This window comes from Tachysurus vachellii, chromosome 5, assembly GCF_030014155.1.
Source record: "Tachysurus vachellii isolate PV-2020 chromosome 5, HZAU_Pvac_v1, whole genome shotgun sequence".
Classification (NCBI taxonomy): domain Eukaryota; kingdom Metazoa; phylum Chordata; class Actinopteri; order Siluriformes; family Bagridae; genus Tachysurus; species Tachysurus vachellii.
Genome location: NC_083464.1, coordinates 32,419,101 through 32,440,859, shown reverse-complemented (window position 1 = coordinate 32,440,859; position 21,759 = coordinate 32,419,101). Strand labels below are relative to the sequence as shown.

General features: G+C 39.1%; 2 protein-coding genes across 4 annotated transcripts in view; both read right to left on the bottom strand.

The window, feature by feature from the left end:
* Nucleotides 1-648: 648 nt before the first annotated feature.
* On the bottom strand, nucleotides 649-12,991 carry ca14 (carbonic anhydrase XIV). Of its 2 annotated transcripts, none has more exons than XM_060869399.1 (11): nucleotides 12,815-12,991; nucleotides 10,955-10,975; nucleotides 8,056-8,235; nucleotides 7,420-7,565; nucleotides 6,880-6,975; nucleotides 6,699-6,765; nucleotides 5,944-6,101; nucleotides 5,493-5,619; nucleotides 5,291-5,314; nucleotides 5,081-5,165; nucleotides 649-772 (listed from the first exon to the last, which is right to left on the bottom strand). In XM_060869399.1, exons 1-11 carry the CDS (start codon nucleotides 12,885-12,887, stop codon nucleotides 763-765), a joined length of 987 nt encoding a protein of 328 aa, XP_060725382.1. In that variant the 5' UTR covers nucleotides 12,888-12,991; the 3' UTR covers nucleotides 649-762. The 2 variants fall into 2 exon arrangements, with proteins under 2 accessions (XP_060725382.1, XP_060725381.1); XM_060869398.1 differs by lacking the exon at nucleotides 649-772 and adding an exon at nucleotides 4,505-4,596.
* Nucleotides 12,992-15,654: 2,663 nt separating this feature from the next.
* ice1 (KIAA0947-like (H. sapiens)) overlaps nucleotides 15,655-21,759 on the bottom strand; it is a 14,782-nt gene continuing 8,677 nt past the window's right edge. For both annotated transcript variants that reach the window (XM_060871266.1, XM_060871267.1), the window contains 9 exons: nucleotides 21,382-21,462; nucleotides 20,893-21,299; nucleotides 18,609-20,639; nucleotides 17,718-17,886; nucleotides 17,434-17,594; nucleotides 16,961-17,151; nucleotides 16,456-16,556; nucleotides 16,272-16,370; nucleotides 15,655-16,128 (listed from right to left, as the gene is read on the bottom strand). In XM_060871266.1, the coding sequence (XP_060727249.1) occupies nucleotides 15,947-16,128; nucleotides 16,272-16,370; nucleotides 16,456-16,556; nucleotides 16,961-17,151; nucleotides 17,434-17,594; nucleotides 17,718-17,886; nucleotides 18,609-20,639; nucleotides 20,893-21,299; nucleotides 21,382-21,462 (3,422 nt within the window). In that variant the 3' untranslated portion in view covers nucleotides 15,655-15,946. The remainder of the gene's footprint in view (nucleotides 16,129-16,271; nucleotides 16,371-16,455; nucleotides 16,557-16,960; nucleotides 17,152-17,433; nucleotides 17,595-17,717; nucleotides 17,887-18,608; nucleotides 20,640-20,892; nucleotides 21,300-21,381; nucleotides 21,463-21,759) is intronic.

The following is a 21,759-nucleotide window of genomic DNA, read 5'->3' as shown; positions in this document are numbered from 1 at the left end:
TCTGCACAGAGCCCTGACCTCAAGCCCAGCAACCCATTTTGTGATGAGTTGGAGCTCTAGCTGTAGCTGTGCACAAGGCCTGACATCATTGTCTGACCTGACACAGGCAGAAATATCCCCATAGACATGCTCTAATATCTTGTGGAAAGCCTAGAAAAGATTGCTGTTATAGCGCCGTAGAAGAGACCAGCTTTGGATGAAATGGACATATTGGTATGATGGTCAATAATTAGTTAAAAATGATCAGCAACTATTTTATTGTGTATTTATCCTGTGGTGAATTTGTGGGGAGATGTTACTGTGCATTTGGCATCGAATGCGTGTTTTTTATGTAGAACTGTTTGATTCTCCGTGCAATGAATCTTTATTTCCACATGTTGTAGCTCCATTGTGCAGGTTTGTTAAAGAAAAAATGTTTTCATGTGTTTAATGGATTCACTGTTTTTATTAGTGTTGAGTTGTGAGTTCACCAGTGTTTGGGATGTTTTCCCTTAACATGTGAATTTAATTGCATTAACACTTTACTAAAAATGTTTTAAAACTCATTCACTATACTCATTCACCAAACTGAAGACTTTGTTTAATTAAGAGGATTAAAAAGAAGAAAACTGTTTTAAATAAAGAGCAGAGCTAACGAGACGAGATGCTGTGGAACTGATCGATTCTCCAGACACTGAGCTCCTTATTTCCACATGTTGTATCTTCATCGTGCAGTAACAGTCAGTATAAAGATCTCCCAGGTCAGACGCCACATGTGCACCTTCATTCATGTCTGAGAGCAAGATAGTGGATGAAACCAAGCAAGATTTGTATCCAAAACTATTTACAATATTAAAAATCTCCTCTATATTTATTATAGAATTCCCCCTGGGCTCTAATAAATCTCTGTCACATGCTTGTGTGTCTTTACTCATTATGTCAGCGCTTTGGCACCTGTGGGGTTTCATACAAAGAATGCTTTACTAGTAAAACCCAGGCCTATTTCTTTTCTAAATCTGCTACCCAAATAAAGGTTTATATATTTATATATTAATTACTAGGTCAGAGTAAGAGAGGACATGAAAAAATAAATAAATAAATCCGCCATACAGAATTTTATACTTTTATAACGTAGATCTCTTTGGATTCAGCCTGAAACTTCATGAAATTCCTTCTATAAAATCTTTATAGTTTTATAGTAAAGTTTTAAGATTGTTATCTATAGTGTATCAGTGTGTATATTATCTATAGTGTATCAGTGTGTATATTATCTATAGTGTATCAGTGTGTATATTATCTATAGTGTATCAGTGTGTATATTATCTATAGTGTATCAGCGTGTATATTATCTATAGTGTATCAGTGTGTATATTATCTATAGTGTATCAGCGTGTATATTATATATAGTGTATCAGTGTGTATATTATCTATAGTGTATCAGTGTGTATATTATCTATAGTGTATCAGTGTGTATATTATCTATAGTGTATCAGCGTGTATATTATCTATAGTGTATCAGCGTGTATATTATCTATAGTGTATCAGCGTGTATATTATCTATAGTGTATCAGCGTGTATATTATCTATAGTGTATCAGTGTGTATATTATCTATAGTGTATCAGTGTGTATATTATCTATAGTGTATCAGCGTGTATATTATCTATAGTGTATCAGCGTGTATATTATCTATAGTGTATCAGCGTGTATATTATCTATAGTGTATCAGCGTGTATATTATCTATAGTGTATCAGCGTGTATATTATCTATAGTGTATCAGTGTGTATATTATCTATAGTGTATCAGTGTGTATATTATCTATAGTGTATCAGCGTGTATATTATCTATAGTGTATCAGCGTGTATATTATCTATAGTGTATCAGCGTGTATATTATCTATAGTGTATCAGCGTGTATATTATCTATAGTGTATCAGCGTGTATATTATATATAGTGTATCAGTGTGTATATTATCTATAGTGTATCAGTGTGTATATTATCTATAGTGTATCAGTGTGTATATTATCTATAGTGTATCAGCGTGTATATTATCTATAGTGTATCAGCGTGTATATTATCTATAGTGTATCAGTGTGTATATTATCTATAGTGTATCAGCGTGTATATTATCTATAGTGTATCAGTGTGTATATTATCTATAGTGTATCAGCGTGTATATTATCTATAGTGTATCAGCGTGTATATTATCTATAGTGTATCAGCGTGTATATTATCTATAGTGTATCAGTGTGTATATTATCTATAGTGTATCAGTGTGTATATTATCTATAGTGTATCAGCGTGTATATTATCTATAGTGTATCAGTGTGTATATTATCTATAGTGTATCAGTGTGTATATTATCTATAGTGTATCAGCGTGTATATTATCTATAGTGTATCAGCGTGTATATTATCTATAGGTTATACAGAGGTTTGTGAAGAAGAATATTAAGTCGGACTCTCCACATTTTGGCAAAGCTGTAATTTATGATCATTTATGTGCCGACGTTCAGTCTCTTTAAATATAACCCGAAAAACCAGCAGCAACCCAAACATAAAACACACAATATTAGAAAAAAGTGAGAAATAAACTAAAGTGCAGAAATAAAAAAAAAAATACTCCAACAAAACCTAAAAAATAGAAAATTCTAAATAATAAATATATACAAATATAAGAACATGTAAGGTGCAGATTTACAAAGTGTGTAACAACAGATTAAACTGTGAATTACAAACATATATAAGTATATAAAGTCTTTTTTCTTGCCTGTTTCAGAATAAATAAAAAAGGAGATGATGCTGAAAAACAATAAAATGTATTACGGTTTATATGATTGACATCTCTATGGAATAATTACAGCCTATATAATCTAATAGAGTCAATCCAATAGTAAGGCAGGACAGTTTGAGTGGCAGGTCTGTGGACCAATTACAGTCTTTACAGTCTCCTTAAAAAGGAAAGGAGAGGCTTATTAAAGTTAATAAAAGTTTATTTAGAGACACAAACAAAAAACTACTGGAGTTTTGTACTGGAACATGAGTTATGATGGAGAAACACCAACCGTAAGAGTGACTTTAGTGTTATAACTGTACAAAAGATTCAGTCAGTCACAAAGGGCTGGTTTTTATACTGGTTCAGCTTTCAGTCAGCTGGTGTTTGTGTTGTGTTTGTGTTGTGTTTGTGTTGTGTTTGTTGTGTTTGTGTGGTGTTTGTGTAGTGTTTGTGTTGTGTTTGTGTTTTGTTTGTTGTGTTTGTGTAGTGTTTGTGGTGGTTGTGTTGTGTTTTGGACCACAGAAGGTCCCTAAAGTCAGTGGGACTGAAACCTGTTCAGGATCATTAAAGTTCTGTTAGACTCCATGATGACAGTTAAAGATTTCTGAAGGACATTAATTTGGACATTAATTTGGACATTAATTTGGACATTAATTTGGACATTAATTGTTTATCACTGATACATTTACATGTCTTTGTGTGTGATATTGCTGCTGTACATGATGTCCTGAGTCTGTGTGTAATTATACACTTCATCAAAATCAGAATAAACAAGAAAATAAGCTCAAGATCTCAAAATAACAGCACAGAAAAATAACAATAACTCTTTTTGGACTTCTGTAATTAACTCTGAGTAATTACACCTCTGTGTCATTAGGGATCGTCAATAAAGTGCAAGAAAGGAAAAAAGGTGCAAAACCAACATCATGACCAACCTGATTTAAGTGTTTTACTACACAGCAGATATGACATGTTTTATATAGAAATATTTTTTTATTGAAAAATCACACAGACGTAGATTAGATTAAACTCAGACTGTAATGAATAATGAGTGATTGATTGAGAGGTTTTAATCAGACAGAATTAACATATGACTACTGAGTATTAGTCAGTATTAGTAACAGCTATTATATCAGACATTATCTGTTAATCCTGTGTCTTCATCTGTAATATTAAGATTATACTACACTTCTGTGCAACTTTGGACATTAGACACTGTATATGAAATGTTACTGATTATTATTACATTAACATTAATGATGACAGATCTAACAAATCTTACACACCCTTTTATAACGGGGCATGTGAACTAACTCATTATCAAACACTTCAGATATCACTGGTCTGATTCTTATTGGTTTCTTTCCTGTTTGATGGTTCTGTCTGTGATGGTTCTGTTTGTGATGGTTCTGTTTGATGGTTCTGTCTGTGATGGTTCTGTTTGATGGTTCTGTCTGTGATGGTTCTGTCTGTGATGGTTCTGTCTGTGATGGTTCTGTTTGATGGTTCTGTCTGTGATGGTTCTGTTTGTGATGGTTCTGAAGAATCTGTCAGTTTTCCAGTTTCCAGTTCCAGCAAATGGATTCAAAATATAGCTTCTCAGTATGTTGGGCATCTTCTGCTATTTATTATTGCTGCTTTATGATAAATATTCATACTTGGGACATTGGGACATTTGGGTCAGTCTGATACTGTATATTTGAACATGATTGGAGTCGATCCAACAATATCTAATTTTACAAAACTAAGGTGGGTGAAAAGAAAATGTTAAATGTTCTGTAAATGTGACCTTTGCTGAGGAGACGGTCGGACACCGGATAGGACGTCCCAACTTGACATGGAGCTGCCAAGGGACCGAGAGACACATGACCAAAAAAAATCTGATTCTACACATGATCAATAAAAAGGCAATCAGTTAATCAATCATGACATGACAACATTCACATAGGTTTCCTGATCATCACTGATCATCTGTGATTAGGTCATAATCACATGGATATAAAGCATTGACACACATCTACTGAAATGAGATGTCCAGCTTTCTGTGCTCTCTCCTAATAACCAGAGTTTTATGTTATCAGAGCCCTTTGTTTTATATGAATCTGTGTTGCTTTGTGTTTCTGGGGTTCTGTATTCTCTAGTTTCATATATTACAAAAATCCTGTGATTCCTGGAGCCCTGTCCTATATTCCCTGTCCCCTATGTCTCAAATTCATTTGTAATTGTGCAGGACTAAAAGAAGACTCTCAGTATTAAGCTTTGTTTGAGACCGAGAGTGAAGAAAAAGGAGCCAGTAGAAATCTCTAGCAGGCTTTTTATTTTCTTACCGAATTGTCTTTACTATGAAGTGAACAATCACGGCCAAGCCTACGCAGCCACAGAGACAGCCCACCACCATGGCTGAAATTTCACCTGTCACACACACACACACACACACACACACACACACACACACAAACAAAAATGCATCTCAAACCCAGAAATCGTTTTCACTTATTCATCTGAATCAAAAAATAAATAAAACTCTTGATTCTCACCGGCCGTGTAGACGTCTGCAGACACTAGAGGGAGTAAAAAGGAATCACATCAGAATTATGGATGTGTGTTGCTTTAGAAATACATAGAGATAAAAAAAAATCTGATAGAATTGTGGCATTGAGATCGTTCTCTTATGTTCAATGAACTCCAACCTGCCGTTTCTAACACCTTTGAAACCTGCACAAACGTTCACTCTCTCACCAGGGATGAAGGAGGAGAGCACCGTCCTGTTGTTGAGAGGGTGTGTTGTGCGATAATTGTCCTGTAGTTTTTTGGGGTTAGCAGAGCCAGGACTGCTAATATACAGCATCGTCTCCAGCTTCAGTAACTGACCAGAGAAACAGAGTGATGAGGAAGAAGAGAACAGGAAACATGAAGGGAAGAGCGATTAAGGAGAAGGTGGGATAAATCAGACAGGAGAAGCCAGTACAGCTGTTCTAACATCTGTCACTCATGCACATGAACGTATCTGCTTTACAGTTAAGTTCAGTTTGGATTTCTGATATTGGATTTGTTTGCTGTCTGACTTCCTGTTTCAGTTCATGATTTATTACCTGGACAGTCGACTGCTATTTCCTGTCTTTACACTTGTATGGATTCTAAAACACCTCCAGCTGTGGATCAGAAGGAGCAGCAAAGAAGTCATGAGTACCTGAGAGTGAGAGATCTTTGTCTTTTCAATGAAGATAGTCCACAACACACTCTGGTGGCACGGAGGTGTGGTGAGAGAGCCAGAATAACGGAAATATCGTCTCCGGTCTCTGGGGAGCAGCGACTCCACGTCGAACGCAGGAATGAGCACCTTCTGACCTGAGGACGCAGAACACGCCGCTCATAGAGGGGTTTTGTTGGTTGTTTATTTTGTGTTTGTGACTGAACAAACGTAACTTTTCAATGTGTTGGATCTGGAAAATTCTCAAATATCCCTTCATTTTAAAATATGTTTGTAGATAATCAACCGAGACACATCAGTGTCACCCCTTCTGCCATCACAGGGCTGCACTGGTGACCACATCTCCACTGACGTTCACTAGGAGCCACAGGTTCACTCCAGTTCATCATATAGCAGCATGTATGATTTTCCTCCTCAGGAAGTCAACTGGACTATAAATGACATTATTTACATGAATCACTGTCCAGTGTCACCAGATGAGGATGAGGTTCAGTTCTCTCTCTGGTTCCTCTCAAGGTTTCTTCCTCATATCATCTCAGGGAGTTTTTCCTCACCAGAGTCACCTCAAACTTGATCATTAGAGATAAATGTTAAAGATAAATAATAACTTTATCTATAATTCTGTATTGCTGCATTGAGATGTAAATAAAGGGAACCGAATTGAATCTATTGCCCTTGTGCTCCCACCCGCTCGCTCGGCACCAACAGTTTTTTTCCGTCTCACGTTTACTCACCTGCGTACCTGATGCGACCCAGGTAGTTCAAGATGTTCGCGTACGCCTGGTTGGTCTCCTCGCCTGCCTAGCCGAGAGACAGGAAACAGTATTTAATAAATCTTCATTATAAATCTAGTAAAAGAAGATAAAATAGAGTTGAATAAAGATGAATAAATATTATATTCATAATGCCACACACCTCTATAAGCACTGCAAGAACAGCCAGGCCATTCTCTTGGGTTTTAGCTTCAGAAATATTAGAAAACAACTCTGAATTATAGTGGACTACATGGAGCTGGAAAGGAAGAGAGTAAGGGCGAAAGAAAAAGGAGAAGAAAATCACATAAAGCAATAGATTGGTATAAAAAAAACATAAATTTACCATTTAATCTATTTAACAAGTAAAGAAAACTGCATTCGTTGCAAACACGTCTTTTATTTTCATTCATTTTGACAATAACATCAGCTAAGATTTCCCTACAAACCGTGTCACACACACCTCAAACACACACCTCACATACACCACTGCATGAGTGTTGAGGATGTGTGTGTGTGTTGGTCACAAGCACCAGAATTCATTGTGGTGGAATAAATGACTTTTAAATACCTCTCATGAGATGGTTCTTATAAAAACCTTTTAGTTATACTACGGCACACACTCACTCACACACACACACACACACACACACACACACACACACACACACACACACACACACACACCCACACACACACACACCTCTGCGGAAGCCCTCTGTTTATCAATGCTGTGCTCGCTTCCTGTAGCCACACCCACTCCATTTCCCCAGTGCAGGTGGAGCTGAACAGCACTAAAGTGCCATGGCAGACCAGCTACACCCATCCAGCTCGGCAACTGCATCTCCACTGCCAAAAAAAGTGTTATTATTAGAATACAGACATAAATGACACCATGTAGACTTCCTACTTCTACCTATTTAAAGCTGTCCTCCTTCCAGAACATATTGTTTTTTTTCTCCATTTTAAACCATTAAGTGACATTGACTGCTTGGACACTTCCCCTCCAGTGCAGCAGAGGGCGCTCGTACAGGGTTTCTTTAGATGTTTTTATGTGTGTTTGTCCCACACAAAAGTCCTTGTGTCCTGTTTATGTGTTCAGTTTCCCTGTAGTGTTTATTAGTTTAATTATTTTCCTAATAAAACCCGTCTCCCATTTTATCCTGAATTTGGGTCTGAACTCCGTTCCCATGGAGCCACGTGTCTGTGACATTAAGAAGATTTTGTGTTTTTCAGTGAAATATAAACAGTGTATTTGTGCTTTTTTAGATTTTATAAAGATCCATAAACATGTAAAACATTCCTAAAGATGTGTGAATGTGTTTGAGAGCAGTTTTACCTGTATGTCCGTTGTTGGAGAGGGTGAAGGGTTCGTGGCCGTACTGCTCGTATCCCAGTGGCTGTAACTCAGGAAGTGATGCGTCATACTGCAGTGTGGACGTGTCCACGTTGATGGGTGACTGAGACGATCCTCCACACTCAGGGAACAAACCTGGCCATTCTGACTGACCTGCAGCTCCTGAGCAACACAGAGCAAAGTGTCACAGGGCACCAAAAGTACATGAACAGGGCATGAAGTGTTAGACATCATTTATTTACAGTAATATAGAAATAAATGAAAATAAATCATCTTACACTACAGATAATAAACCCTGTGTGTGTTCTGCTGTCTGTCACAAATAAACTAGCTTAGGGTTTAGGCATGCACAATTAATGAGAGGATGCATGGTCATGCCAAAGTACACACACACACACACACACACACAGAGTTTTCACGCCTGAATATACAAACACACACAATCATATGCATGCCTACCCAATGCTTTATGAACACACACATACACAGAATGGAAGGAAACAAAACGTTTTGTAAAATTATTCAGCAGTTGCTCTGATGGTTGCTATGACAACAGTGAGACAAGTTCATGTTAATCTGTTCTAAATAACGGACAGAGCAAAAGAGCAAAGAATAGTAAAATCTCTCTCTCTCTCTCTCTCTCTCTCTCTCTCTGTCTCTCTCTCTCTCTGTCTCTCTATCATCTCTCTCTCTCTCTCTCTCTCTCTCTCTCTCTCTCACACACACACACACTCACACAGAGTATTAACATTTCTTTATGTGGTAAATACACATTCTTAACAATTGATTGTTCACAAACAAAATGTTAATTTAGTTTCATTTTCCAACAAATACACACATTTCTGTTCTAAATTACATCTAGATATTGTTTAGAAACCAGGGATTTATCATTTTATTAGTTAGATTTGGTTCTTATTAACATATAACTTTACAATCAGTTTTCTCCTATTACGACGTATCTCTTTAGACTGTGCTAATTAATTGTCCATGGTAAATGGGTTCCTTAATTAACACCCACAGAAGGAGTTCAGAGAAGCTCCACAGACCTCCTGCTCACTCGGGCCTCTTTATCTGTGGCAAGGCATCTGGTGTTTAACCTACACGAGTTTACACACTGTTGTAAACTTTTTCCAGAGAAGACCAGGAGACTTGGATATCCTTGTGCAGTAGTCTTTATTGTAGATACACGATGAAACGAGTCTGCAAGTCAGAGCGTACTGGCACGGGCGCTGCAGGCATCAAGTCTGACTTGACTGTCACATTTTAGGGGCAGTTCCCATCAGATAGAGACAAAACACTCAGGTGACAATCAAAGCATGAAAGGATGTAACAGCCCCCACACCAGATCCTGGACTTTCACCCTTAATCCCATTAACATAGTCTTTCTCAGACCTTGAATCAAAGGACCACCTTAAACAATGGGACAAATGGCACAAAGAGACAGATGATACCCTGAGTTAACTTGCCCCTTTCCTTTCATATTAATGAGATACAGGAACCACAAGTTCAATGTACAGTCTACACAATGTAAAGTTTGAATTTAACTAGCATTGTAACTTGATTTGGCTTCTACATGATCCACAAAATATGCTAGAACTAAAAGGAAATAAAACAATGACTTCAAATTATTTTCCCACAACACTATATATGTTTAATGTGTCTTTATAACTTCTGACTAAAACTTAGTCATCTATTAATAATGTTCTGTTTAGTCTGATGCTCGTGTTTATGATTATACTAAAATAAATGCTGACTTCATGTTCGTTCCTAACTCATGATACCAGACTGTGTGTCTTTAACAAGGTAACGAAGGCTGAAGCAGATACAAGTTTATTAAAATATCCAAAATGTCAGGCAAACAGAATAGAAGCAATAATCTGGTGATTAGCAAAAACACAACAATGAGCCATTCCAAAATCCATAAACCAGAGAGAAATGAAACAAAATCAATAAAACTAACAAACTACCTGTAATCTAACTTCACCTACGATACCTCTTGATATCTCGTTATGTGTTCGTTATGGTTCAGTTACTATAGCAACCACGCATGTGCACGCTACATATCAACTGGAGCTGCATGAAGTGTGTGTTAAAAAAGAAGAGGTACAGAAATGGGCTTCGTCTGAAACTGAAGAAAGTTTTTAAAATAATAAGACAAACTATTTAGACTCCTATTTATTTACTGAATCCTGTCCTGTAGATGGACATCCGAAGGTTCTGTTTACTGAGCAGAGGCAGAGCTAAGACGTCAGGTTACTAGCAATAAAACAAGCCAACATAAAGTTTCCTCAACCTTTTGTAGGTCTTTGGTTAGTTGCAAAATATTCCTTAATTTTGACTCCTAAACCAAAGTGAAGTTAGTTTAAGGTTGGACATTTAAAGAGATTAACTGGGTCATATGGTGTGGAAGCTATTAGAAAAATACAGAATTTTCATGAAAAATGGAATGAAAATAAAAGAATCCCTTAAATGGAATCAAAAGAGTTATTTGTTTGTTTCTTGTAATAGATTCACTATTAGGTCACTGGGTTTAATATATTAATAAAATTACTAATAACTAATAAAATATATTTGAGGGAGCTCCAGTTTTGTCAATCAGCTGGTAATTTATTCACGGTCCCTAAATGACACACTGCTGAATGATCCATAGTGTTTATGACTGATGGAGAGTTCTAACAGTGAGCGTATAGGTGCTCAGATTTGGCATTACTGACTAGCATGAATATTCTTTAAGCTACCCTTACATTGTGTTCTTATATTTGTTGAATGCAGAATACATTCATTAGGCTTTCAAGAACGTTTTGAGTGATGTGAGGAACGTGGCCCAGTCTCACAAAGCTCCTGATGAATTGGGGATAAAAGCAATAAAAGGTTTTCTTACCTGCATAAGTCCATTCCTTGTCTGAAGATAAAAGAAAAGGGGAAAATGTGTCATTACAGCATCATTACATTACCGAGATACATTTGAATAATGACTTGAAAGAGATGTGATATTATAAAGGTTTAATTCTGTCAGCAACACAGATAAATAAGTGTGAATAATAACATTTAAATTGGAAAAATGAAGCTAAACAAGAAGTTTATTCCAGCATAGCAGTGACAAAATACCTGACGTACTTTGGGTTCATCGGAGTCAATAAGAACCCCGAGCAAATCCTACTCAAGCATTTTATACTGTTTTTCCTTTTGGTAATTTAAATTCCACTTTGAATGTGTGTTGAGTGTAAGAACTGAATGTCTCCCAAATCACTGGGCTACACCTTGTTATCTAGCTGATTGTCTTTAAATGTTAATCATGGTCACGTACACCTTGTCTTGGTATTGTTATAATTGTTATCAACCAATTGGTCACTTTAAATGGTAATCGCAGTCACGTAGACCCTTTGTTCGTGGTGATGCTTTATGTCCTGCTGCCGTTCCCATATTTATAATTTAATCAACTTTATACGTTTAGAGTCCTAAACGTATTACCTTATAATACTTAAACCTTTTTAGGGATGAGCTCTTTTAGATGTGAACCTTGGAGTGGATTTTGGGTGCAATTTCTGTAATTTCTTACATATGTAATGAATTAGATATTCATTCATTCATTCATTCATCTTCTACCGCTTATCCGAACTACCTCGGGTCACGGGGAGCCTGTGCCTATCTCAGGTGTCATCGGGCATCAAGGCAGGATACACCCTGGACAGAGTGCCAACCCATCACAGGGCACACACACACACACACACACACAAACTCTCATTCACTCTCACAATCACACACTACGGACAATTTTCCAGAGATGCCAATCAACCTACCATGCATGTCTTTGGACTGGGGGAGGAAACCGGAGTACCCGGAGGAAACCCCCGAGGCACGGGGAGAACATGCAAACTTATCTGTTTATTCACTAAGTCTATTGTTCTTTTCATTCTGAAAGACTCAAATCTCACCAAAGTAAAGCTACTTTAGAGCTTCTAACAATACGTCACGTAATAAGATCCAGTTGCTGAAATATTTTTTAATGTCTGATAGTTATATAGAATACGATGACATGGAAAACTGAAATAATTCGATCGTTGATGCTATTAGAGCTTTACATGTGCAGTTAATAGCTATAACAGGATATCTACAATGCTAATAACATATATTCTATCCACACTGATACGATGCCATGTCACCACCATATTGGTGTCTTTCTCTCCGACCTGTAAAATCAAACACTTCCCTCAGGCAGATAATCCGTCTGATGAACACTTAACATACGCGGAACACACAACACTATTCTTACACATTATTTACTTAAAACACACACTATTTATATTTCAATTGCACATTTCACACTTGTACATTGTACATACAAATGGTCTGTATTATACAGCATATGTCATTCTGTTACACTGTGGAGCTTCTGTCACTAAAACAAATTCCTCGCATGTGAAAACAGACCTGGCAATAAAGCTCTTTCTGATTCTGATTAATTTCTCAATTTATTTTTCTATTTATTTCTTTTCTTTTGTAAACCAAAGGCTTACAGGATTCTTAGTACAATCCTCTTACCAGGCTCCCAACAAACTGGCAAAATGTTCTGTATTGTTATCCAAGTACCTTAACAGCATTTTTTTATATAATTCCGCACCTAATTTAAATGAACATGTTTCTACATTCATTATTTTAGGAATGATGCAGTTTATGTGAATAAGTACAGCCATAATGAGCAGCATTACAGATACACAGTTTATTGGGGTTTTGAACTTACCGGCCCTCGTGCTTTCCGTGCCCTGCCACAGTGACAGTAAAACAGCCACATCAAGCCAGATCAGCAGGTCCATGCTCTCATCTGTGTTCCCACACGTACACACTGCTGCTTGGACTAGGAGATACTCTGGATCCACAGCGTAGCAAAGAAGAACCTTAGATGCTCATCAGGAGGAAGGTTGAGGTGATGGTGATGTAATGTGCTGAGTGAAAGAACTGCAAATGTGCCTGAAAAAATGTGTTTGACCAAACCAAAGAGAACAGTGGGGGGCAGGGGGCTTGAGTGAAAAGGGGTTGTTCAAGGAATAATAGAATGGGAAAGAATTGTGTGTGTGTGTGTGTGTGTGTGTGTGTGTGTGTGTGTGTGGTGAAGGAGGATAAACGTGTTCCAGTCTTACAAGTTTACTATCAACTTCTTTAAACTTAATCAGGTTTATTTAGAATATTTTGGAATTTATTAATTTTATAATTTATTAAAAGAAAATCTAAAAACTTTAATATAGGACTTTTATTTTATTTTATTTTACACATTTCTCTTTTACTTTTAATGGCACTGATTCTTTTTTATACAGTAGAAGTCACTGTAGGTGAAAGCAACGAGGTTTAATATAACAACCACAAATCTTTTCTGTACAATATCGTCTCAGGCCGTATCGATGCTGTGTTTTAAGACCGTATTAGTGACATTTTGTGTCGCTCCACCTGTGTTTATTGTGTTACTCTAACAGATTTCCCATCCATCCGTTTTCTGTACTGCTTACACACAGTCACTGGGAACCTGGAGCCTATTTCAGGGGATTTGGGGCACAGGCGGGGGGTCACCCTGGATGGGTACGTACACACACTCATACAACTATTCACACACTACAGAAAATTTAAAGAGGCCAATCAGACTACACTGCATGTGTTTGTGCTGGGGGAGGAAACCCTAAAGCACAGGGGGAGAGAACAGGATCGACCCCCCCATAAGAAATGTCTGATGGCTTGTGAACTCTTCTTATCTCAAGTGTCATGTGTCACTCAAAATAATAGAAAAATACATGTGAGTGACCATCAACTCTCACTGAGATGCTTCAGGTTTTGGCATGTGTCCGTTCCTGAGAAGAGGTGAATCCCTGTATGTCCCCTAAAGTGAAGTTGTCCTTGACGACCCCATATATATAAAATCATTTAAGATCAAATGGATGTGATTTTTGTTTACTAGTGACATCCGTTTGTTTTTCATTCACAATGTTTTTGCCATAGTTCATGTTTCTCTGTTTTTAGCCTTTAGCATTATGATGTGGAGTGTGTGTTCTTTGCACGTACACTTCAGTATAAAGGTTTTCCACATGATTAGACTCTGGAGTCTCCAGACTCACTACTTGCTGAAGCTAGTTAAAATGTTTGAGTTTGATTGAGAGGATCCAGCTGAAGTGTCTCAGAACCGGCTCATTTGTGCTGCTGTTGTATTGTGAGAGTCACCAACTTGTTCAGGATACTGAGGGTCTTTTCAACTGTCAGGAGAATGTTGAACCAAAGTCCTCACTGAGTATACGGACTGGTGGTGATGATAAGGTAATTCCATTGTATGGCATTGTATGGACTGGGAATGCAGGGAGACCGTAAGAGAAGGTGGACCCCGAGCTTGTCGTATCTGAAGATCTTTTCCCTCTGGGGTCATTGAGGCATTGGCTCCATTTTACTCCACTGACTCCTTAAATAATGAACAGTAAACCTTGTAGCATGAAAAAAGATTACAACTTAATTCTTTGAGGCTTACAGATGTCAAAAATTAGTAGAACATGTAGACAAACTTGCTTCGAATGACTTCAGGACATCATATGGTGGTGATGGTTAAACAGTCCATGCTAGTGATGCCCAATCTAGCAAAAAGTAGTGGGCCAAGTGGAGATGCTGCAGTCCAAACTATCACTGATCCACCCCTGTAGTTCACTCTGGGCACCAACAGTGCAGGTGGATTCATCACAGCCCAAGATGTCTGCTGCTGGCACCATAAAACCATTTATGACCAAAGGTTTGGCTGTCGTCACTCGACCATGCATGTTGACTCTGGTTAACTCCTGATGAGCAGTTTTGGTGGAAAGGGTACACGTTTTATTCTGTGTGTTTTGGGTAGCTGTGTTGTTTTTTAGATCCAGTCTGAGTTATCATCTGAACAACCTTTCAGACAGCTTCCTCCTGCACCAGCTTTTACTCCTGCTCAGTGTGGTTCGTCCTTCGTGGTGGTTTGCTGACGGCACCACGTTGGCTCTCAATACACCAACAGTTTGTCCTTTTTTGACCTCTGATACGTCTCCAATTAGGTTATGTGGAGTGCGATATTTGATGTACAGCTGTGTTATTGCTCTGATCTTATAGATATATAGATGTGAAACCTCCAACTTTACTTTGGCCAGTGTTTCGGTTTCATCGCTTAACCCTGTACTTATACTCTGCTCTGTCAGACACAACATGGTTCATTACTAACTAATCCACAGTTATGTTACTCCATACTTAGTATATTGTGGAATGGGGTTATTAATCTGTGTAAATTCATTCCAGGGCAGATATTGTTCCCATGTAAGGGCAAACATTTTTGTATATAAAAGGTCTCTTTTTTTTTAATGTAAATCTGTGGTGAGATGTGTAGCGTCTCATAAAAGGTTGGGCAAAAATTCAGGCTTTCTAGCAGCCCAAACCTCAGCGTTGTAGCTCAAGCCCATGTCCATCTACCTACCAGATCAAAGTCTGACTTAATCTAATAGAGGACATTATTAAGAGACACCAGGTTGCTGGTATACCTTATTATTACCTTAGTAATAAGCAAATTTCAGCCAAAACGCGACCGGAGAGCAAGTATTTACAAGAAGTGCTTTTAAATAGAAAATATTTTTTTTAAGTGTCAATTTACAGCAAAAAAAAACAAAAACAACATCCAATATATTATTTAAATTCATATTCAAAGATATACTTTCTTTCTTTAGGTAGACAAATGTTACATTTAACAACAGATCTAGATACAGAATGTACAAGAATGAGCACCATTAATGACCTGCGGCATGAAGTCAACAGTACTCTGTTTTATGACAGAGACATGAAAAAAGACAAAAGTGCAAATAAAAATACAGGTAATGCTGTACACATTGTGATCCTATGGTTTGATCTGACGACATATGGAGCCGATCTGTGTGATGCAGCTGGTGACGGCTGGGGGAACCGGTCGTGTGATTTCTCCCCGCCATGATGCCAAAGCCTCCAGAGCGTCTTTGGGGTTGCTGGGCGCCAGATCATAAATGGCGTAGACTGCAGAAAGCTGCACCTCCCACGGAACTCCTGCACACAACATACATAATCTCATGACTGGACAAAGAGCTTTCCTGATGGGGAAATCAATAAAAATCACAGATGGTCAGATAGAAAATAATAATGATGATAATAATAATAATAATAATTAGTTTCATGCTTTAAAATCACACCTTCTGATATTCCATGTTTCCCAAACAGGTTGATGGCTTTTGCAACATTTTGAACTGACGTACACAGTTTCTCCTTCAGTCCCAGTTGCCCGAGTCGTCCTGAAAGAGATAAAATAAATGACCAAAAGTGAAACACTGAATAATTCACAAGTTGCGTCAAAACAGGATTTTCAAGAAAACCTACCGATCAGCCTTAAGACTGCTGCTACACAAATATCTCGCACTGGTGTTTGCTGAGGTCTTGGTTGTGTCACCCAGGCGTTCAAGACCGGCCAAAGTTCTTTTCTGATGAATAAAACATAAGGAAAATAAAAAGGATATCGAGTGGTGATTCTGAGACAATGTGGAAGGTCGTGAAATTCAAGAAACATCAATGTGGCCATTTAAAGGATTTTCCTGATGGACCGGTGTGATGCAACTTCAGAGTAAACTTCAATACATCTGATACGGCAGCCCTGTTGTGCATGTAAGAGGTTCTCTCAGTACTGAAACACTGCCCCTGGCAGTTAGGAGCCAGTGGTGCAGACCTGCCCGACACCATCAACTGCTGAGCTCTGAATTTAACATGTCGTTGTTTTAATCTCTCTGTAAAAGCTTCATGAAATAAAACTAGGTGCCAAAAGTAGAATATTCAGTCTCCAAAACTGTGAATCATAACAGTAGGTTTAAAATGGTTGTGTGTTCCGTACCCTATAATATTGTCATGGGTCCATTTCCAGCCCAGATGTGCACACAGTAGATCCAGGCTGCAGATGTAATCCCAGGCGGCAGGGCAGAGGTCGTAACCATGACGATCGTGCGTCTGGAACATCAACGTGTCATCCTCGTGAAAAGCCTTCAGTATGGTGGTGATCATTTCGTGGATGTCACCTGGAGGCCTCTGGGAGGAAATAAAACTTTTTTGATAACCAGTTTAATCAACTGCAGTAAAATACATTTTAGTAAAAAAATATTTTATAGAATAGAATTATACATCAGGATGAAATCAGTGAGCATTCACCAATAAATACTGCACTATACACAACTAGCTGGAACCTTCATGGGACGGCATTCACGAACAGATAAGTTCAGATATTACAGTCGATAGTAACTCAAATCATGGGCACAGACTCCCAGGATCTGGATGGAAGACCAGGTGACCAGACAACAAGCTCCTGTTTACCTCCTCCCAGTGCAGATACTTGCTGAGGTAGTCTAGTATCTCTTCATCTGCTTTCAGCTTGCTTACTACGTTAATGGCTCGGCCCAAGATGCTGTCGTGGGACAGAACAGTTGGCCATGTCGTCACCATGAATAAAACCAGCTTGGAGGCTTCAGGGAAGTCTGTAGAGTAACAAAACACCACCATGAACCTGACTAAAACATCTAAACAATGCACATGCTGCTATATAATTGACAAAACTTTAGTTTACCTCGTCAGATAAACGTAAATGTCAGGACACTCACCTTCTTTTAGAAGACTGTAGGCGAGAGCATGAGCTTTCTGACAGTCTCCTGTCCATCGACACAAGCCGACGTAGACCCTACAGAGAGACTGCAGGATGTCGTGCTTCATTACAGCCCTCTCCACCTTGATCTTTGACAAAATGGCCAACATAAACTCCTCTGCTGCGGACTGATGAAGATGGTACAGAATTAGGGATTAAGAAATGAATACTTTATTGTAGAAAGTGTTTGTGGCAGGCAGGAAGGGTTTGGGTCACTACGTAGGCATCACATAAACCCAACTCTTGACTAAATTAACTTCTGTTGGAAGTAGGGCTGGGCGATACGGCTGAAAACTGTATCACGATATCAGTGTTTCATGTCGGTCGATATCGATAATTACTGATCTTTTTTATGACCCATTTAAAATAAGGACCAGGAGAAAAATATATTACATTTAAACATTTTTATTTTAAACTTAACCTTCTTCTGATCGTAATCCCCTCAGTTATTAAGACAGAAATGTCAACAAGCAGGAAAACTCAGAACATGTCAACAACCAGAAAAATTAAAATGAGAAACGAAGAATAAAAAAAATCGAACGTTGTACCGAACACATTTCTTATTGATATCGATCACGTGTCTATCGCGATACATATCGTTATCGTTTTATCGCCCAGCCCTAGTCGGAAGACTCGAAGCTTCAAGACAAACGATTCCTTACGTCGAATCATTTGAGCAGGTTCGAACCCATCAGCTCTAAGAGGTGAAGGTTTTCTCTATGGATCCTTCACTGAAAAGTCATCAGCACCAAGTACTTTGTCTAAAAAAGTCTCCGTTCTAACAACTATTCAGTACTCGGAGAATTTCTGACTCTAAATGACACGGACATTAAATAAAACGCTCACTCACCCGATTCAGACAAAAATCAGAAATGACGCACTTTTCTTCATCCCTTAGGACGGGAACTTCAGATATCCTTCCAACAAACACGTGACTCCGGATTACAGGCAACACGTCAAAACTAAGACTACTGAGTTTTTGGAAGGCACCGGCGATGAGGGACTGTGTATCAGTGACCACGTTTACAGGGTCGTCTTGTGTTCTTGCTGTTTGACCGTTGCTCGATGGACCAGCAGTCGGACAGGAGATGGGCGACGCCACACCGTTACTCTGGTCAGCGTCACTAACGTGTTGCACTGGAGGACTGAGACTTACAGGATCAGGTGAACATGTATCAAGTCGAAGCCTTTTGGCACTTTTGGGTACTAACACATTTACACCAGTTCTTTTTGCTTTTTGTTCTGTCTTGGTGAAAGCCGTGGACGAGGAGTTGATGGTTTTATTCCCTGAAATTGGATTCACAGCAGGTGGCGACGCCTCGCTTTCATTTGCAGCCCTTCCGAGGTTGACATTCCCCCGTAGAATATTTAGAGTCCTCGCTTGGGCTGAAAGCTCTGGATACATGGTGTCCAGGATCTGCATGGAGTTCTCCTGTGACGCGGAAGACGAAGGGGAGTTTAACGCAGACGACGGCAGTCTACCTGGGACAGGAAGTGCATGCTTGGGAGTCGCTGATCCAAACTGCAAAGGGGAAGACGGAACTGCTTGTGATGGTGAAGGGGTAGTTAAAGAAAGTGATGCCTTTACTTCATCTTGAAGGCCAAGATCTGGAGATGATACGTTCGAATTTTGCTTGAGAGAAAACGGCCCTTCTGTTGATGACCAGGTAGGCAACTGGATGGAGGGTCTATTTGGTGTAAGGTGCTTCTTAAATTTTGGAGGAGTTGCAGTGAGCGGTAAAACAACTGGAGGTAGAGGAGGACCCATCTCTGTTAGAACCTTTCCAATAGATTCTGGAGACTGAGTTGAGGTAAGTGTGTTTCTGAAGGCCACAACTGTGAGAGACAGATTCAGACTTTTATCTGACGGTTCAGGGGTATTTACTGAAGATTCAGGACAAATATATTGAGATTTAACACTTGGGACTTTAGATACAGCACCATCTTCTTTCAGTCCTCCATCCATCTTTTCATTGTTGGGGCAAAAAGATTCATCTTCTTCTCGTTCACTGTGTTCATCAGGAATTGGTAAAGAGTCGTCACAGTCCTCAGGTTCATGGATATTCGTTCTTAGTCCTGTCTCTTGCTCGGCGTCGAACTCCACGTCGTCTTCGAGAGCTACAGGTTCACACATATTTATTGGAATGTCTTGTAAAGATTCATCATCTTTCTCATTCTCTGGTTGAAGATGATCTTCTTTGGGTTCACAGTTAGTTCCTTCAACTTGAACTAAAGATTCTTGCTTTTTGTTTGAAGTAACGTTGTCTAAATCCGCTGGTCTCGAGCCGATCCCTCTGACCTTCCTCTTCAGACCCAAGAACTCCTCATCGTCTGAGGACTCTTCAGATGTAACACCGTTCATCTTACTACAGGATTCACCGTCTCGTTCACCACAGCACATCTCAGAGATGATTACCTGCTGTGACGACTCTGAATCTTCTCTGACTCCGTCATTACAGCACACTTTGGGTTCTTCATGGTCTGCATTACACTGCTGTGTAGTGATAATCTGATTTGTATGTTCTTCCTTGGTGTCCAGCCTGGATTCTGCTGTGGCTTGGTTTACGTTAATCTGCTCCTCCTCGGTTTCAGGATGTAAACCTGCTGTTGCAAGTGTGGAAGCTGAACCTTCAGAGCTCTTGCACATGTTTTCTTCTTGCATCTCTTGGCTCTCTGTCAGAACGTTCTGAGGGCTGATGTTCTCAGTATCAGGAGAGATTGATGATGTCATTATACTCTGTTGTTCCCCTGGAGACAAACACACAGATGAAACTTCTACACGATCCTTCGAAGGTTTTGGGTCTGTGGACTGTGATGTTTTGCCATCTTCAGCTTCTGAAATTGAACGTTCTTTCTGACTCGAATCGATCTCCATCTCGGTCTGAAACACACAGCACACAATCCGCATTCGGAAACTGTGCAGGTTTACAGATCAACATCGCAATCGTACAAAAGGGTCCCAAACTATCAGAACTAGACATTTTTCAGGAACTAAAGAATTTACTAAGTCAGTCTTTACTCTATGAACCTGACGATGTTTTTGTTAAATAATATTTAGCACAAAAATAAATCAGACTCGCTTCATGCTAAACGACATACAATGAAATAACTATAGATGATTTATAAAGGATTACCGAGTCATCAGGAGGCAGAGGAGATAGAGCAGCAGGTAAAGGACAAGAGAGGCTGAGGATCTCCCAGATGTCAAGGGTTTTACTGCAGTTTCCTTCCTGTAACAAGTGATCATCAGGACCATCTTTATTTAGTGACAAATCACTGACTTCATCAGTCTTTACACAGCTTTTATCTCCATCCACAGACTCCAAACTTCTTTTCTTCTTCCTGCCTGTTTTCTTGATCTTCTGCTCTTGACCCGGACTGCATGTATCTGCTAACGTAGACTCGGGTTTGCTCTTTTCAGGAGACGCTTTAGCTCCTTTTGGACTCGAGACTGTTGACTGAGGCGCTGAATTTCTAAACGGACCGGTTGGTAACGGACAAGGAGGAGATCCTGAAGGTCTGAACATTAAGTGCTGATTGTCTGTGGATTGTTAGAAAAATGTTAAGTTTCTGAGCACCAGCAAAAAAACATAAGTCTGAGAATTCTGCGTAAAACCGATTACCGTTTAAGTCCAAATGTTCTGGGGTTTTGGACAGAGGGTCCACACAATGCCAGACTTCCTGAAGAAGGCTCCAGATTTTAGCTAAAAATGACAAAAGTAATATTAAATATGTGGATTAAATAAATAAATAAATAAATAAATGTCCCCAAATTCACGGTGGCTTAGTGGTTAGCACGTTCTCCTCACACCTCCAGGGTTGGGGGTTCGATTCCCGCCTCCACCTTGTGTGTGTGGAGTTTGCATGTTCTCCCCGTGCCTCGGGGGTTTCCTCCGGGTACTCCGGTTTCCTCCCCCGGTCCAAAGACATGCATGGTAGGTTGATTGGCATCTCTGGAAAATTTTCCGTAGTGTGTGATTGTGTGAGTGAATGAGTGTGTG